Source organism: Marmota monax, unplaced genomic scaffold (genome assembly GCF_021218885.2).
Source record: "Marmota monax isolate L192 unplaced genomic scaffold, Marmota_monax_Labrador192_F-V1.1 WCK01_AAM20220418_F8-fsc00004, whole genome shotgun sequence".
NCBI lineage: Eukaryota > Metazoa > Chordata > Mammalia > Rodentia > Sciuridae > Marmota > Marmota monax.
In genome coordinates, this window is record NW_026692881.1 from 2522246 (window position 1) to 2540763 (window position 18518).

Genomic DNA, 18518 nt, shown 5'->3' on the forward strand with positions numbered 1-18518 from the left:
GAACTGAGAATTTAACATGGATATTAAGGAAAGAATGCCAATTAAAGTCAAGTTTGTTTATTCTATAACTTAGAAGTGAAAATTTCTTCATAAATCCCTTCTGAATTTTCTGTATTTAATTCTTGTATCTAATAAGGGCTTCTTTTATTCCAATCAGAGACACAGCTATTATGTCTTATATAACCAAGGTAGGTAGGAATATGAACCTTGAGAATTTAAGCCCACCTCTTATTTCTGGCAGGAAAACTGGGATTATTTCAGTCAGTAGGCCTCTAAACTGGGAAGTCAGAAAGAAAGGAACTTGTCTTTGAGTAACTCCTGATCTCAACCAAGCACATTTCTATAGTCATGGATGGCTTATGGCCTAGAACTTTGAGAAACCAGGGTACAAATACAATGTTTGAGAAGTTGCCTGGAGGTTATTGCTATGATCTCTTTGGTTTGTTGGTTTCTTTTCCCACTTTCAATCCTGCAGGAGTCTCTCCTCTTGCTGTAGTCCAGGGCAAAGGAGTGGGATGCTCCATAGGAATGCCTTCAGGAGGACACCCCCCTCACCCAGAAGTAGGCTGGGTGGAATCGTGGGACCAGCATATCAGCAACTCGAAGAATCAAGGATCCCAGACAAGGATACAATACCTTGCCAAGGGTACGTCTTAAAAGCAATGGAATTTAGGGAAGATGTCATGAGCGCGATAGCTTTGAGCTACATGTTACTGATTTCTTCATTAACTGGCTATTTATACTTACTTTTGTCTTTGTTTCACAAGGTTGAACTAATTTAAAAGAATAGGTATGATGGAAAATAGGTATAAGGAAATGTTAAAAAATAAGTGTAGAGATCTAGGCAATATGTCATAGTTTCTAAAACAACTGAAAATTTGTGTTTGATAAAAATAAGATTTCTTAGGAGGAATAATGTATCCATCAGTAATTTGGAAAAAAATGCTTATTTCCTAAGCAATAACCTATATTACATAAAAACATAAATATGTATAAAATATATGAATGTAGTAGATAAAATATGTAAAATCTTTCATCTGGCATTCTTAAATGGAGAATTTAGGTCAATGTGAACAAGTTCAAAGTCACAGCACAACTATGAAACTCATATCTCTTAATTATTCATGGTACAGGGATGGAAGGATGGGCTTTGCGACATCATGGCTGCTGCTCCTTAGAGTGCCAAAGGCGCCCCTTTCTCTGGTGGACACAGACCCTCAAGGGGCTCAAGGCATAGCGAGTGGAGTGAATTTTAGCCATCACATACTAGTTGGCATCAACCATTCAACCAAACATGGCAGCCCTTATTTAAACTGACTAAAATTCAAATCATACCCTTGTCCCTCACTGCTTATGTGAACTTGAGAAATTTTTTATCATCTGAGCTTGAGTTTCATTTGAACTTAAGCCCCCTGGGGCTTGTAAGATTTTGTTTTAAAATGTGTGTAACTAACTTATACCTGACACACAGTTATCACAGAAGTAGTACCGGTGCTTATTGTCATTGTCATAATGTTATCATTGATTTCAAGAGCAATGGAATCAGAAATTACTCCAGAAATTGCAGGCCTCAGTTCCCTCACTCAAAGTCAGGTTCTAAATTGTTCATCTTGAATGAGCTAGGCCAGGGAGTTTAAGCTAAAGATCAAATCAGGTGGGAGGTCCAGCACAGAACCTTAGCTTTCCCTTTCCTTCTGGGTATGCGATAGATACAGTGGTGCCCTGTATGACAAAGTTCTGCAATAGATTTCTTTAAGAAGACTAAAAGATAGGACACAAATAGCCTGTGGCTACATTTTGTAATTTTGAAGCAATTCCAAACAGACTGTAAAATGCATTTGGTACAGATTTAGGGTGACAGTTGCAAATTCAACATAACAGTCTAGTTGTCCAAAATGTATAATGCAAGTCAAGTAGTACACATTTCTCTTGGCCTTCTCTCTGAAACAGGGGCTTGCATTTAGCATTATTATAGCAGATAATGCTTCATAAATACTTTAATAAATCACTAATTATGTCTTTCTGAAGTATATGTGTGTGTACACACACACTCTTACAATTTTTCCCCATTTAGAGTGAATGTTAGAATGAAAATGAATAAGGGGAAAAATCAACTTCACAGATTTTGGGGAGTGGATAGGAAACCCAGACCATACAGTCTTTCACTCCACATGGTCCGGGTATGAGGATGCTCTGAGCCTATGCCAGGCCCGGACCATATGTTTGCGTAACTTCCAGAGCTCAGACATTCCCACTGCACGTTCAGGCAGTGCTGTGCCTTTTACCTCTTGGGAGACTCACAGTGGTGATTTTGTTTTGGTTCAGTCTCCGTTGGTTGGGAATATTCTTTCCAGCTGTCTGGCCACGTGTATTTTTCCTGTGTGTGATCTGCACCCAATGTTGATAAATGGTGGCTCTAAGTATAAGTCACTATGTGCTCAGCACAATGAATCTCAGGGAGCAATCTCATTCTCAGTTCTTAAAAACAGCTATTTTCTACTCCCAGGGGACTGACTGTCTCTCTAGACTAGAAATGGGATTGGTAATAGAATTTCACAGCTAAAGGCCCTCTTCAAATCTGGCCTGAGCCAGGGATAGAGGGCAGGATATGTGAATAAATTTGAAGAGCCCTCAAACATCTGCTGCTTGTTTAGCAACCATGTGGTCACTGTCTGCTAGTTAGCCTCCCAGTGTGTGGCTTCTTGGCAAGAACTTTAGTCCAACTTGAACCCAGCACCAATTTTAGTGTATCAGGGAGCAAGAGTGGAGGTTAAGAATAGATGATTGAGGCCTCTTTTTTTCTGATTGAAAACCTCATCTGTGGCACCCATGGCTCATAGAGCTTTGAACTGGGTTATGCCAAGCAACTCAATCATAAGCTCATAGTCCATAGGAAAGAAGAAATAGAATCACAAAAGTCAGATTCATATCCTAAAAGTAGGTGGGATCCAACATATATGGTGCTCATTCTACAGCCAGCTAGCAACTTGATACATTTCAGTTATACCTTAGGAATTTTATAAATGAACACTGTAAGGATAAGTAGAGTTTAAATGGCTAGCTCCGGGTGGCATCCATAGTCCCTTGTGAATGAGCCTAGATTGAATTCTGGTCTGACTAAACCAGGAAAGGGATGTAAAGAAAGCTACATTCATGGCTGATATGTTAATAGAATACCTAATTGTATGGTTCCAGGGAAAGAGTAGATTTCTTCAATTTAGTCAATCCATTCTAAAATGTCATACTACCCTAGAACTGGGTCTTAAAGTCACCTAGTCAAGCAGATCCCTTGGCCTGACCCCTGAATTACTGGGAACCAAACAATTAATTGTTGGAATTTTTCTTCTTCAGAAGGATGCTTTGAATAACATTTACAGACAAAATGCATCTGTGGTTTCTTTATGGAGGAATGAGAGGAAGGATTGTGTAAACTGTTGTAGCAGTCAATGAACAACAGGCTCATGAACCAAGCCAGAAAAAGGTTGACTCTCAACTCAAGATAATATAGAACTTGATTATCTTGTAAGTCAGGACCACTTCTAGAAATTAAGCTCTCACTTCAACTTCTGCTAGGACACTCAGAGTACTGCACCCCCTGCTCCAACATGGTTCCTCAAATTACTATTACTTTTTTTTTATGCTAAAGTTTGAACCAAAGGCCTGGTATAGACCAAGTTCATGCTTTATCACTGATCCACATTCCCAGCCCCCTCCTGTTTTAGTTGATGAGGAAAAATAAAACGAGACTACCATTTGTCTGAGATTCAGTGCATGTAATGGCATTGGGGCATGAAATCCTGTCTAATCCAAAATTAAATTACATCTTGGAGAGTTCTCATTCTTTAAAGCCCATCTTCATGTTCTGGTAACGTTTTAGGCTTCAGTTATTGCCAGGCATATGTCCAATAGCTAATTTTGGAAATCACATAGTGGTAAACTGCATTTCCTCTTTCTCATCTGAGTCCTTCCTTCAGGTCTCAGGTATATTAGGAGAATGCTTCATGTGTGGTTTTAATTGCCTTTGTACTAAAATGTGCCACATTGTTTACTTGTTTAAAACATCACCTACAATATTATTTTGGTGCTTTTACAGATAGTGTTTATATCTATGCATAGGAATTTGCAGCTATCACTGTCAACTTACTAGATTCCAAACTGCTGATATACCCTGCTGATTTTGATGTAGAGAACAGTTTTTTTAGTTATACTTCTTGGCTCTGTTTCATTAGTGAGTCTGATAGGCAGATTATCTATATAGTCATATGATAATAGGTTGGTTCCAAGGACAAACTATAAGAGTCTGAGATTTGTCCCCTTACTCTTGAAATTCATGGAGCAGAACCTTCAGACTGATTTTTAGTCATATTACACTGAAAAGAAAGTAGTAGGATCTTCCAGAGAAGTTCCTTATACACAGCTATGCAGTTTGCTTGAGTACAGATTCTATAATCCAAATAAATAAATAAAGGTATTCTGAGTTACCTCAGGATGTCCATTTGGCAAAAGTTTCTAGCTTTGATAGTAACAATCAGAATAAGACTAATTCTTTCTAATGATAGAATTGGGGACAATTCATTTGAGTATCTTTTAGGATAGTTTGATTTTATTATTCTTATTCTGTAATTGATAAGCAAACAACATTTTTTTCAATTAATGAGGAAAGTGACCCCATGCAAGTGTTAGCTATTGTTATTATACTTGAAAATGGATATTAGCTGGGATATGGAGGGAGTATTTACTTGAAGATTTGTTCCAGTAGTCTTGTGTTAGATCAAGACTTAGTTATTGCCAACTCTATTCGATGCACAGAAGGAAAAGTTTGGACTACAAAGACCTAAATCTGTTCTGTACCTTTGCTTAGAATTTGGCAGAAAGGCATACCTTGAAATTGTTCCCATTGTGACCTTACAAGAAGGACATCTATTTAGATGCAACATGCTCCCTTGCAATTATTCTTTACTTGTATAAACATGATTTTCTTTACACAACAATGTAAGACAAAGATATGAAATGTATAATAAGGAGAATAACACTAAAATATAACTAAACATGTCTCATGTTCAAGACAAACCACTAAGAAACAGAATAAAATCTGTTAAAGTTCCCAAACCACATATTTTTAAAAATAAATCTGTGATATACCTATCCTTCTTTCTGGCATTGGGGAGCTCAGAGGAGGGAAAAAAATCACCAGGCGTGAACCTAGTCACATTCTGGCATATTCAAATCACTTGGAATGGCATGCTGGCATTCTTGACAAGTTGTCGCCACGCACCATTGAATTACCTAATTCTAGAAACTACACAAAGAAAGCTGCTCAACTTGTAGGAGCCCCTGTGACGCCACCTCATACTGATCCCTAGGCAGGCAGAAAAATTGTGTGCTCCTCTTCCCAACTTCAGACTCAGCAAGGGGCTAGCGAGGTAGTTCTTAAAGGTAGTATGCTGTTAACTGGATTCATATATCCTAAAAATCAATGGTAAAGCAGTGAAACTGAGGACCGCAATACCTATGCTTGATGTGGGGCTTCCCACTTGCCTCCAAATAGGGTGGCCACAACACCTCTACTGGACTAAGCCAGGGCTGAGAGGGTGGTCGAGTTGATGGAGTAGGGTAATGCCATTATGGGTTTCCTGTTTGTCACTATGGAAAGGCCACACTTACCTGCTCAATCCCCATTTACTTTGTATTCTAGGATAGAGGTCAGGAAGACTATACCCCACCTGCCTATACAGCTGTGGTGTGTTGAAAGACCCCTGGACTTAAAGTAAGAAGATCTGGGTTTGAGTCTCAGTCTGTCACTTATTTTCTGTGTGACCTTGGGCAAGTCACTTCAGCGACCTGAGCTTCAGTTTACTTCTCTGTTTAACTGGGAGCATATTATCCGTCTCTGGGGTTGCTGTGAGAGTTCAGTGAGGTGGTGCATGTGAAAAGTTCTTTGTGGATTGACTATTGCTCTAAAGATAGCAGAAAGCAGGATGTGTGATACTTTGTTTCTTTCTCAGGTATTCATCCAATGGTTTAAAAACCCAACAAAATGCATCAATAAATATGCAACTGCCTTCAAGAGAAACAAACCCCTATTTTAATAGCTTGGATCAAAAGGACCTGGTGGGATATTCATCCACAAGGGCCAGTTCTGTGCCCATCATCCCTTCAGTGGGTCTAGAAGAGACCTGCATGCAAATGCCAGGGATTTCTGAAGTCAAAAGCATCAAATGGTGCAAAAACTCTTATTCTGCTGACATCGTCAATGTGAGTATTCCAGTCAGCGATTGTCTTTTAGCAGAACAACAAGAAGTGAAAATATTGCTAGAGACTGTCCAGGAACAAATCCGAATTCTGACTGATGCCAGACGGTCAGAAGACTACGAACTGGCCAGCGTAGAGACCGAGGATAGTGCGAGCGAAAACACAGCCTTTCTCCCCCTGAGTCCCACGGCCAAATCAGAACGCGAGCCACAATTTGTCTTAAGAAATGAAACACAAAGAGACTCCACATTGACCAAGTGACTCGAAATGTAGGAATCTGTGCATTCTATGCTTTGCTCAACAGGAAAGAGAGGAAATTAAATACAAATTATTTATATGCATTAATTTAAGAGCATCTACTTAGAAGAAACCAAATAGTCTATCGCCCTCATATCATAGTGTTTTTTAACAAAATATTTTTTTAAAGGGAAAGAAATGTTTCAGGAGGGATAAAGCTTACCACTAAAGCTTTTGGGTAGAATTCTGAATCCAATTTCAGTTAGTCCTAACAGTGTTCTCTTTGGCTTTTAGAAAATGTGGGCAATTCAGACCCTCAGTCCACAGTGCCAGTGTCCTCAAGGAAAAAAAAAAAAAAAAAACACTGGTAATTAACCTGGTTTCAAAGAGACAAGCTGTATCCTGAGGGTGGATGTGCCCATGAGCAGGTGGCCCTTGCCATTTGGCTTGCCAGTTACAACCCCTAAATTTCCATTCACCGATCACCTTCATCACAGGTTATGTCACATCAAGCCACATAGTGTTTTGTATTTGATTTGCTGAAGAATGGCACGAAGACAGGTGATGGAGGGAGTAATTGGGGCAATCTTAGCTACTCTCATGTGCCATCCTCCCCTGAAATTTGAAAACACTCAGAGGGAGGTATGAAATTATTAGAGACAAAAAAAGAAGAAGTCACAATGTCGTGTCACTGAAATCATGCTAATAGAAATGTTTTTCTTGGAGATTGTTTAGAAGCTCTGAAAGAGCATTTCTGTGTGTGTGTGCGCGTGCCTGTGTGTGAGCGAGCGTGTGAGGTGTGGGCTTGCTCCCTCCAGCACATATGCTGTGTGCACATGTTCATCGTGCATATGTGTGTGCATGTGTGTGTGTGTATTAAGCTTGCTAAAAATTTGTTCTAAAACATCAGGGAATCTAATCTTCAGAAAAAAATTCCCTCTTAGATCTGTTCACTTGAAAGTTATTCATTAAATATACAGTTCAATTAGTGAGTTCTTAAATCAAGATCACTTGCATGGTGGGGTCCTATAAACTCTCGACAATGTCTAGACCATTTTCTGATGTGAATACTTTTGAAAGGAGCAACTATTGGCTTATTGAGAATATCAGTATCACAAAGTGATTAATGGAGGATGTGTGTTTATTTTGAATCATACCTCAATTATTTACACAAGCCAATTATCCAATTGACAGCTACCATTTTTGTTCTCTTCATCCTCATTGCTATTGATTTCATAGCAAGTCTACTATGTGTGGACCAACTCATTGGCTTCAGTGGTTAATATGGAAAGAATAAATCGCTGAAATTACAAAGCCCAGACTATTCAGTTCACAAAAAGCCCCCAAAAGAACAGGAAATTGTGTTGTATGTTTATTTGGAATAAAGCAATATTTTTACCACTGCTAAGGTGAACTGAAACCTCTCCTGAAGATTTGTCTGTTTTATTTTCCCTTACTTTCATGGGGCATTCAAAGAAATTAGTGTTCACATATCCAGTCTTTTTCCAATTATTGGTGGTGTTGAGTTGTTATGTTTACACTGTTTTAAATAAAAAGGCACAGTATTTGAAAGTATATAAAAGATTTCTTTTACTGCAGTTTGGGAAAACCTGGGTTAAAATTTCTTTGTGGATAAATCACATTCCATGGAAAGGCAGATGTAACTACCTGTGAATTGATTAGTGAAAATATACAATTCGTGTTTCAGGTTAAATTGTTTCTGTTGAAAATACATTGCAAATTGCTCTTTGTGAACATTCGTTAATAACAGACATAAAGCCATCTAGGCAAAATAACACTTTTTTTTTTTTAAATCAAAACTGCTTAGCAGAAAGTCAAGGTCTCAAATGTTGAAAACACTTTGGTAGAAACACACTTTAACGAAAGGTCATGTGTCTTTTATTAGTTGTCCCATTAAAGTTTTGTTGTTTTGAAAATAGAGGTAATGTCAGAATTTTTAAAAATCAAAAATTTTTAAAGTCTAGATCACTGACGTTGTCATTTAAAAATACTTTGGAAAATTTTAGGAAGAGACCTTATAGGTTTATAGAATATCCAATATGTTATTATGTTGAAATTTAACACAGTTATCAAATGGACTGGAAGGCCTCACAAGTCTGAAGACATTAACCTTGTTCTTGGTTTTTGTTTTATTCTTCTGAAATATTCTCTTGCTTATCCAAAGGATCAATTCAGAATTCACCTAATCAGTAGGGTAGGTATGTACTCTATGACGCAATGAAGTTATTATTTACACTGGGAAAAAATTAATATTGTCAGTAAGACTTAAGTCTTGTTCTAATATCTTATTTTACAAAATGAAGTAGAACCATATACTCTGTGATTATAACATAACCCACTTCCTTGTGCATTCTAAGGAGCATGAGTATCAGATAGTCCACTGGCAGTATGATGTAAAGTTTAGAAGTATAGTAACTGCCTAGAATAGTCTAGACAAATCTTCCATAAAACCACGGATATTAATGATTACTTCTGGTTCTCATTTGTCTCCTTTGGGAATATGAAGCTCCTGTGCAAAGTGTCCACGTCTAGATATGCACATCTTTGAGCATCAGTTGACAAGTAGTGATAACATCAGACTTTGAAAGTCAATCTAACATGGCATATACTTGGAGGCATGAGTACTTTGTCCTTTCAAGCTCATGTGCCTACAGAGAAGTGCTTATTTCTACAAGAGACTTGATTTTTGCTTCATTTTCCTTGCCTTTATTATGTGAATAGATATTTGGAAATTTGTAATTAAATAGGCTGTATATTCATAACTGGTGATTGTCACCATTTTTTACTTTGAACCATTTTCTGATGTCTTTTTTTTTTATAAAGCTTCTATTACTCTAAATTGCCAGTGACTATTGTAGAATGCTGTTGTTCAAAATATGACCAATTTTGTGCTAATAAGAAATACTAGAAATGGTGTTGGAAAATTATAAATTTTTCTTCCCAATTATCTATGAACACTAAATATTCCATATTTCACACTCTGATCCAATATCTACCTTGCTATAGGTTAAAGACTAAATGCTTGTCAATTTACCACATCTCCAATGATATACATTAGGTTAAGTAGCAATAGCAAGGGTTTCTGAAGAGTGCTGCCTATATAGAAATTCAAAATTAATCTGTTTTGATCATGACAACACATCAGACCTACCAAAAAGAGAACGGAAGGGCAAGTCTTCAAAATGCCCATTGGCTTCTGGAATGAATGGCAGCTACAACTTGACAGGCACTGGCAAGCATGGGTAAGGCTTCCAGTAACCAGGTCTCCACCAGGATGTGTTTGATGTATGCAGCCATCATTCAACAGCTATCCTGCCATATGGTGCTATAAGGATACCATTACTCCCTAAGTGTATGTGTGCGTGGTGGGGGTAGTGATCCCTTTGATTCCAGCCCTGTAAACCTGAGATAAGTGCTATGAAATATTTCTCAACGAGAATGTAGTATACCTAGGAACACAGCAGGAGGGGTGGGATTTTTATTTGATCTTTTGGTATCTGGGAAACATTTTATATATAAAGAATACTTTTTTATTATTATTCAATTGTATAAATTCAGTACAGTGTTTTCAATGAATAGCACGTCTACACTGTGTTTGTACTCTCATCTCCAGAAATTCAGGCAAGATCAGCACAAGGTTTCTGGGCTGTTCTCAATTTTAAATGCATCTCAATATGCCCTGGAAAATGAAGCCTTTAAACAAGCTTTATCTCTTCCATTTCTTTCTTTCCCTTTTAAAGAAATACTGAGGGTAAAGGAAGAAATTCTTTCCTTAAGATCTACATGATTCTCTTAATAATGTGTTTCCTACTGTGACCACACACACAACACATATCTGTATATTAGAGTGCTTAATTACTTTGGTAGCTTTATCTCTTGCTTAATTTGGCAAACTGATTGCCTCACAGAATGCCAATGAAATCAAAGCATTTAGCAATCAGACAACTTGGCAATATTTTGATCACACAGGCATTTTTCATTTCCTTCTCTTTCTTATACAAGCAAAAATACCCCTGGGTTGGAAAATTCACAAGACTTTAGAATAAAAATCTCTGCTAGATTCTCTCAGAAATGAAAAAAGTGAAAATTAAATGACAGGTGTAAGTGATTGCTCTCTCTACAGTGTCTAATGGTCTCATGTATTTTTTTGTTTAAACAAAATTAACCATAACTTCTCCTCACGATGCCTACACAGCTGTCTTTGACTTCTGGTGCCCACTGAACTCTAGTAAGGACAGAGCATGTGTGGGGGCAAGGAGGGAGTACCAAGTGTCAATCTTAGGCATCTCAGCAAAAACAGCAGGGTGCCCAGATACCATCTTGATGAAATAGAGAGCGGCTTCTAGTACTTTGATGTTTGTCATGAATACCTGTATTGATTGCACGTGTATTGTTGCCTATGAAAGAACTGTGTGATAAGAAACAACCTCTTATTGTTGAAAATGAATTAGAAAATCTTTATATTGAAAGTTGTCTTTGTGAAAGCTTCTAACTTATCTATATATAAGAGAAACTTCATGACCTTCTCTGTCAAATAAGGTGGATGATCTAGTGGATAATTCATCTTTGATTTCCCTTCCAAATTGAATACCCTGTTATCCAGCCTTTCTAACCCAGACTTTACTCGCCAACTTGCCAATCATTTCAACACAACCCTTTAAAAGATTAATGGCTATTAAGTCTATCTCACTGAGCCTCAGAAATAGCTGGATACTGTATATCAATCTATAGCAAAAACTGAAAGTTTTCTTGGTACACTGAAATTCCATGGAGAAATATATGGGATTGTTTTGTGGTTATTGTTAAGGTAAATGTACCTCAGATGGGTAATAAAGAAGGTATGGCTAAGAAAAATATCCAATTCCAAAGCTTGAGGATATAAGGTCAATTGCCTCAGGTTTTTTTTTTTTCTTTCAAGAGACAATGTTTATCAAAGACAGAGCAAGGGGCTCTCCAAAGAAGGCATGAGACCTTGAAGATGTTCTCTGTTCATAGAAGCAGTACATAGATTCTCATGAACAAATAAAACATTTATTATTGATATTCTGAAATATTTGCATCATAAACTTTTTAAAAACACTTTCCAAATATTAATGAATAATTTGTCTGGGGACACTTTCCCATTTATGATTGAAAGTAATCCTCATTTGGGGGGCAAAACAGACCAAAAAAATGCAGGGTTTACTTGTTAATATAATTTTGATTGTAATTGTTGTTTTTGACAGATCAATATGCTCTTTCAGTATCATCCTGACAAGCACTGATTCTTCCATATATAATTTGTCTTGGTCAAGATCCCAAAGTCTGAATTTTTTCTTAGTCTTCAATAAAACAATGTGAAATGTTAAAATACTTGAATCAAAGCCAGTAAATTTCAGTTGTGTGTGTTTCTAAATTATAAGGATTCTATCTAGTAATGTGAAAATGCAAATTAAGGGGGCATACACTTTATATTGTTTTTAATGTACTTAGAGGTTCTGATGAACCACTAATGCAGCATGCTACTCTCTATGTTGATGCCATATTTTTGGAAATAAGGGCTTAAAAATTACACATAGTACATAGCACCCAATGTATGGTAAATGTAATGACACAGGAGGCCTTGGATTCAGGTGTATTTCATAGGAAATGCGTATAGCAAGAAAGTACAGTGGTTAAGGCTTATCTTTCACAACCTGATTTTGAGTTCTATTTTTAATCAATGTCTGGAGAATAAATAATTGTATTTAAAATGAAAACAAGTGGGAGAACATAAAACCTCACCTTAAAAATCATTACACCCATTGGTCAGTGGCCACTGTGCATAGTTTACCTAGAAGGATATCCCTCAAATCACTTATTTTTCTAATATGCAATTGTACACATTGCGTACAAATGAATTATCTAATTCTAATATACTTTTAATCATATTCTAAATCAAGAATGTAACACAAAGAATATACAAAATGATCAGTAGAAAATTTTCAGATAATCATTTTTAACAAATTTACTGAGAAAAAGCTTCTGCTTCTGATGAAAATTTTGTTTCAAAAAATGTACTGGATCATCTTCTAAAGCAATTTCAAAATGGCAGCCACTACTCTGTAGGGATATGAAGGCTATGGGAAATAAACTACATGCATGTCCCATTATATCCTAAATAATCTGTGCTTTGATAAAAAAAAAAATCGTTTCCAGCAATGTATGTGCATCTCCTTTATCTTCTTCCAAGAATACATTTCAAAATAGTGGACACCACTCTGTAGGGAATGAAGGCTATGGGAACTATATTTACATGTATGATTTCCTTCCATTATACCTGGAATGTTTGAAGAGATGTGCACTTAATTCATTTGCATCTTGACTTCATCAGGTAAGTTTCCATCTATGAAGCCAAACCTGGACTACCATTTCCCTATTGCATCTCCTCAGTAGCTTTTGTTGGAGTTGGACATTCAGATTCTTTTAGGTTGTGTTCTTATTGCACATAACTCTTATTCCCTTTTATTAAATGGAATTCTCAGCTAGAATGAGAGACCAATGTCATTTTTTTTGGGGGGGTAGCTTTGCTCATTTTAGTTGTGTTGGTGGAGGGATCAAGGAACCTTTCAAATGTAAATGATAATAAGGTTCATGACTGCAGCCAATATCATCTTATAAACAGACATCGCCTAGGGCCTGCTAATTTTCCTTATGTTATTGACAGACTTTTCAACCTTCTTGAAATTGTTTCTAACCACAGTAATTTCCATTTTGTAAGAGAGGAAAAATCACCCAATTATGTAAGAGAACAAAGCCAAATTATAGTTCTTTAAATAATAAATTAACAAGTATTATTATTTTTTAAGTCTTCAAGTAAAATATTAACTTCTTTTTAAAAAAATCAAATAAAAGCTAAGGTTACCAATATAAGAAAATATCAGGCAAATAGTTTGCATAATTCTTTTCATATATCTTCTCTGTAAATTAGGTTCTTCTTTCAACATATCATTTTCATAGAATTATCTGCTGGGTATTAATTTTGCCTATTGAACCCACACATTAGTGTCTGCTTTTGCCATCTTCTCCAACTTGATACAAGTTTATGAAAATCTGTATTTAGTATGGAAAAAACTTGTGAAAAGAATTATTAACTTCTGGTTTTCTCATTGACAATTTTCATTAAATATTTTACATTAAGCTAAACACAGAAGAAACTATTGAGTCAATTATGGAAACAGATGCAATCATATTCTTCAAATGTTTGACACACAGACAAAAGAACTTACCATTTTTCTCAGATCCAAATCCAAGAAAGGATTTGTTCAAAAAGGGGTATATGAGCTTATTCAATAAATTCCAGCTTTACTGTGACTCCTGTCTCCTCTGGAAATGAAGACACAGAGCCAGGTACAGTGGTGTACACCTATAATCCCAGCTATTTGAGAGGCTAAAGTCAGAGGATTCCAAGTTTGAGGCCAGCCTGGGCAACTTAGAAAGACCTTGTCTAAAATAAAAAGAGCTATGGATATAACTCAGTGGTAGAACACCCCTGAGTTTAATGCCCAGTACAAAACAAACAATGAAAAAAGAAATTCAGGTAGATAAAAGCAGAAAAATCATTCTTTATATCTAATTTCAAAATTAATGGTTTTGAAGTGTGAAAATTTATCATCCATTGATTAAATTATGCTAAAACCATAAGAAATTGTCTTTGCATATTTTCTTCTAGTTTCCACAAGTGCATTTTTTCTTCACATTTTTTATTGGTGCATTATATTTTACATTCCTACAATATAACAAATTTGGTCAACATCCTCCCCAGCAAGACCCGTTAACTCCTACTCCAGTTTGTCATCTCTTTATTCTACTGATTTTCCTTTGCTTTGCTTTTCATGTGACCACCTCCCACTTTTATATTTTATGTTTATGGAACCAGGGTAGGTATCCATCAACAGATGAATGGATAAAGAAAATGTAGTGTACATACTCAATGGAGTTTTATTTGACCATAAAGAAAAATGAAATTAAGTCATTTGCAGGAAAATAGAGGGAACTTTACACCATTATGTTAAGCAAAATAAGCCAAACTCAGAAGGTCAAGGGTAATATGTTTTCTCTCATCTATGTGAATATTTTACATATTTTCATTCTATTTTGTGTTATGATTTTTAATACATACTATCCCATGGCAATACATTGTCTTTATAAATAATTTAAAGAGTACATAAATCCCAGTTTGTTCTTATATTTTCACTTAATTAGACATTATATTATTTGACATTCAAATTGCTTCAATAAGTAACCCATAATTGATACTATAATATGCATTACTTTTTCCTTTGGACAGAAACTACACATCCACAAATGTGTTTCACAGGATCTATATACTTGCAATTGTAAGTAATGATTTTGTCTCAGCTAGTACATGCATTTTTTGGTAGGGTCAAAGGTCTATAATCTCATAAGGTTTGTGAAGAAATCTGTAAAACTCTATGAATTAGACTAATTCCTTTACACAAGTTCCTGGTTACACATTGAAAAAAATGGTATGGCTGGGTCAAGGAGTCTGACCATTTGGTAAATTCATGGTAGATGTTTGCTCAATTGTTTTTGGCAGTGGCTCATATATTCATTCCAACATCTTTTGAGCTTTTTAATGTTTTTTATTTACTTTGCATAGAAACATTGTGATTAGAATGTAATTATATTGAAGCTTAATTTTGTTTTCCAATTAGAAAAATATTACATGCTTACATATAAGATATTCAAGATATAAAAATCATCACAAGGATATAACCACTGCTAATATTTGTCTATATTTCCTTCCAATCTTATTAAATATTATATATTATTATTTACAAAATTGAAGTCATCTGATATTTAAAATATTTTGTCCTGCTTTAATAACTTTAAACATGTCCTACACTCATTTCCTTTTTTAGTAAATCATCTTTACTCACATTCAATGGTTATCTAAGACATTACATGGATGAAAATTTGTATTTTCAAAGGGCTTTTAAACATATCATTCAATTGTTTATTTAATGTCTATTATCTTGATGTGGCAATATTTAATATTTTGTATATTGTTATGCATTAATATTTTCTTGGCATTAGCACATTTCTAAGTATGAATGGACAGAGATAAAGTTCTCCTACAGTATATATTTTGATTTTCACAGTAACCTTTTTTTATGATTTTGTTGATCAAAATCTATCATATTTTGTTAACATGGATGGTTGAGAAAAAATAAAAACCTTAAAGCAACCTCTGCATACCCAACTGAATTCATAACTCAGTTCATACCCAAATAACTGTTGAAAAAAATGAGGAGGAAGAAAAGAAAAGTATTTTAAAAAATCTATCAACCTGAAACCTAGGAGACATAACATTGGCATAAAAGGAAATCGTTATAAAGAATTGAGCATTAGCTTGGCATAGATGTTTTACCTGCATTAACATGTAATTTTCATAATAATCTTATGAGGTAGATATTCATTGATAGGAATATTTTGAAGAATAGGAAATGGAGGCACAGAAATTTAAGAACTTGATGAAGATTACATAAAGAAAAATTTGTAAGGTTAGATTTCACTCTATAGAGTTCTTGCATTCTTATTCTTTGTTTTCTCTTTCATTTTCTTTCAAGAGAAATTTCTGAGAATATATGTCCATCAGAGTAGATTCTTTCAGACTAAGTAAGAATCATCCTGACCCTAGTTCAGTAAACCCACACTCAAAACTGAAATAAAAGGCTAAGGCCAAAGGCTAACAGTCAGTAAAAGACCACAATACTGTAAGGAAGTAAGTCAAGGAAAAAAGTTTAAAAGATGATACAAAGAACTGAAAACCTATACAATTACTTAAAAAAAAACTGTCAATGTAAAAATATGATCTAGTATAAAGAACTCACAAAGTTGGGCACCAAAAAAACAACCCAATCAACAAATGGGCCAAGGACCAGAACAGACACTTTTCAGAAGAGAATATACAATCAATCAACAAATATATGAAAAAATGTTCACCATCTCTAGCAATCAGAGAAATGCAAATTAAAAGTACTCTAAGATTACATCTCACTCCAGTCAGAATGGCAGCTATTATGAGTGTTGGAGACGATGTGGGAAAAAAGGTACCCTCATACATTGCTGGTGGGACTGCAAATTGGTACAGCCAATATGGAAAGTAGTGTAGAGATTCCTTAGAAATCTGAGAATGGAACCACCATTTGACCCAGCTATCCCTCTCCTCAAGACTATATCCAAAGGACTTAAAAACAGCATACTACAGGGACACAGCCACATCAATGTTTATAGCAGCACAATTTACAATAGCTAAACTGTGGAGCCAACCTAGATGCCCTTAAGTGGATGAATGGATAAAAGAAATGTGGCATATATACACAATGGAATTTTACTCAGCATCCAAAGAGAATAAAATCATGGCATTTGCAGGTAAATGGATGGAGTTGGAGAAGATAATGCTAAGTGAAGTTAGCCAATCCCAGAAAAACAAATGCTGAATGTTTTCTATGATATAAGGAGGCTGACTCATAGTGCGGTAGGTAGGGGGAGCATGGGAGGATTATATGAATTCTAGATAGGGAAGAGGGGTGGGAGGAAAAGGGAAGGGCAGGGGATTAGCAAGCGCAGTGGAATGTGATGGACATCATTATCCAAAGTACATGTATGAAGACCCAAATTGGGTGTCAACATACTTTATATATATAAACAGACATGAAAAATTGTGGTATATATGTGTAATAAGAATTGTAATGCAAAAAAGGGGATGTATAAAGGCATGAATTGGTATGAACATACTCTATATACAAAGATATGAAAAATTATGCTTTATATGTGTAATAAGAATTGTAATGCATTCCGCTATCGTAATTTTTTTTAAAAAGCAGCAATTATGTATACCCTAAGATACAATCTATTTCAAAATTTTAAAATAGAAAAATGTTTAATGTTTTAAAATAAAACAATTCTTTTATAAATAACAAGCGTAAAATGGGAAATTAAAGATCCAGTTAAAGGAAATTTGAAAAACAAAAAAGACAACAAAGTATTTAAAACACCCAAAGCTGTAATTGGAAATATCCTCAGTCTTAAATCAATAAAACATTAAGAATATAAAGAAGTGTTAAGAGCTCAAGTTAAAAAGTGAGAAAGTAGTATAGCCCACTTTACAAATAAAGGATGTGAAAAAAAAAGAATTATATATTTGGAATAAGAAAAATAGTGGAATTAATAGCTCTCTGAAAAGATAACATAAAAATGCAAATTTAGGAAATAAAAATGAGAAATAAAAACAAGTAGCATGTAAATCACAAATATGGAAATACTTTCTCAATAATTTTTTTTGCCTATTACTATACAAATTGAATGGAATGTGACTTCAGGAAAAATAAAATGAAGCAAAATGGCTTTAAAATAGAAAATTTGAGTTATGGGAATATTCATAAGAATAGAACAAAACACTTCTTTTCCAAGAATTACTTACTATAAGTGACTTTCCATAAAACATGTTTGTACATTAAAAATACAACTACAGGTATACCAATGTATGCCAATATGGTATGTGTATCATAGTATATATCTAATGCATAATGTTATGAAATTAATAGATTCACCATCATTACATACTGTATAGTGTAAGAGATGATTACTATATCCATACATGTAAGTGGACTTGAATGCATCAGACTTTCTCCAAATTTTGACAAAGGCCTAAAGGTTGAGAAAACTGTTTTGTGCCTTCTCTTTTTATGACCAGCCTTAAATCACCTAAAGGGACATGCTGAAAATTGTTAAAGCTATCTCTTCAAGCATTAGCAGTTACATCCTACCTCTAAAAATGTGAACTTTGTAGTTCCTTTTAAGAGGATTGCCAGAATTCTGTGTTCCATTTCTCAGATGAAGAAGGGATGATGAATTTTCACATTGAGACACACGTGACAGGGAATTCAAAGAACCTTTCATAGATCCCGTGGCATCTATCCTTATGAAGTTCAAACCTGGGAACAATAAAAGATCAAAAACTC

At 35.2% G+C, this 18518-nt stretch overlaps 1 protein-coding gene across 4 annotated transcripts in view; it reads left to right on the top strand.

Moving 5' to 3' along the window:
• Positions 1–14659, top strand: part of Nrg3 (neuregulin 3) — a 1062638-nt gene extending 1047979 nt beyond the window's left edge. For 2 of the 4 annotated variants that reach the window (XM_058581037.1, XM_058581038.1), the window contains exons 8-10: positions 476–646; positions 5696–5767; positions 6006–14659. In XM_058581037.1, coding sequence (XP_058437020.1) covers positions 476–646; positions 5696–5767; positions 6006–6513 — 751 coding nt within the window. In that variant the 3' untranslated portion in view covers positions 6514–14659. The remainder of the gene's footprint in view (positions 1–475; positions 647–5695; positions 5768–6005) is intronic. The other 2 variants (XM_046450261.2, XM_058581039.1) reach the window with 1 other exon arrangement.
• Positions 14660–18518: the final 3859 nt, after the last annotated feature.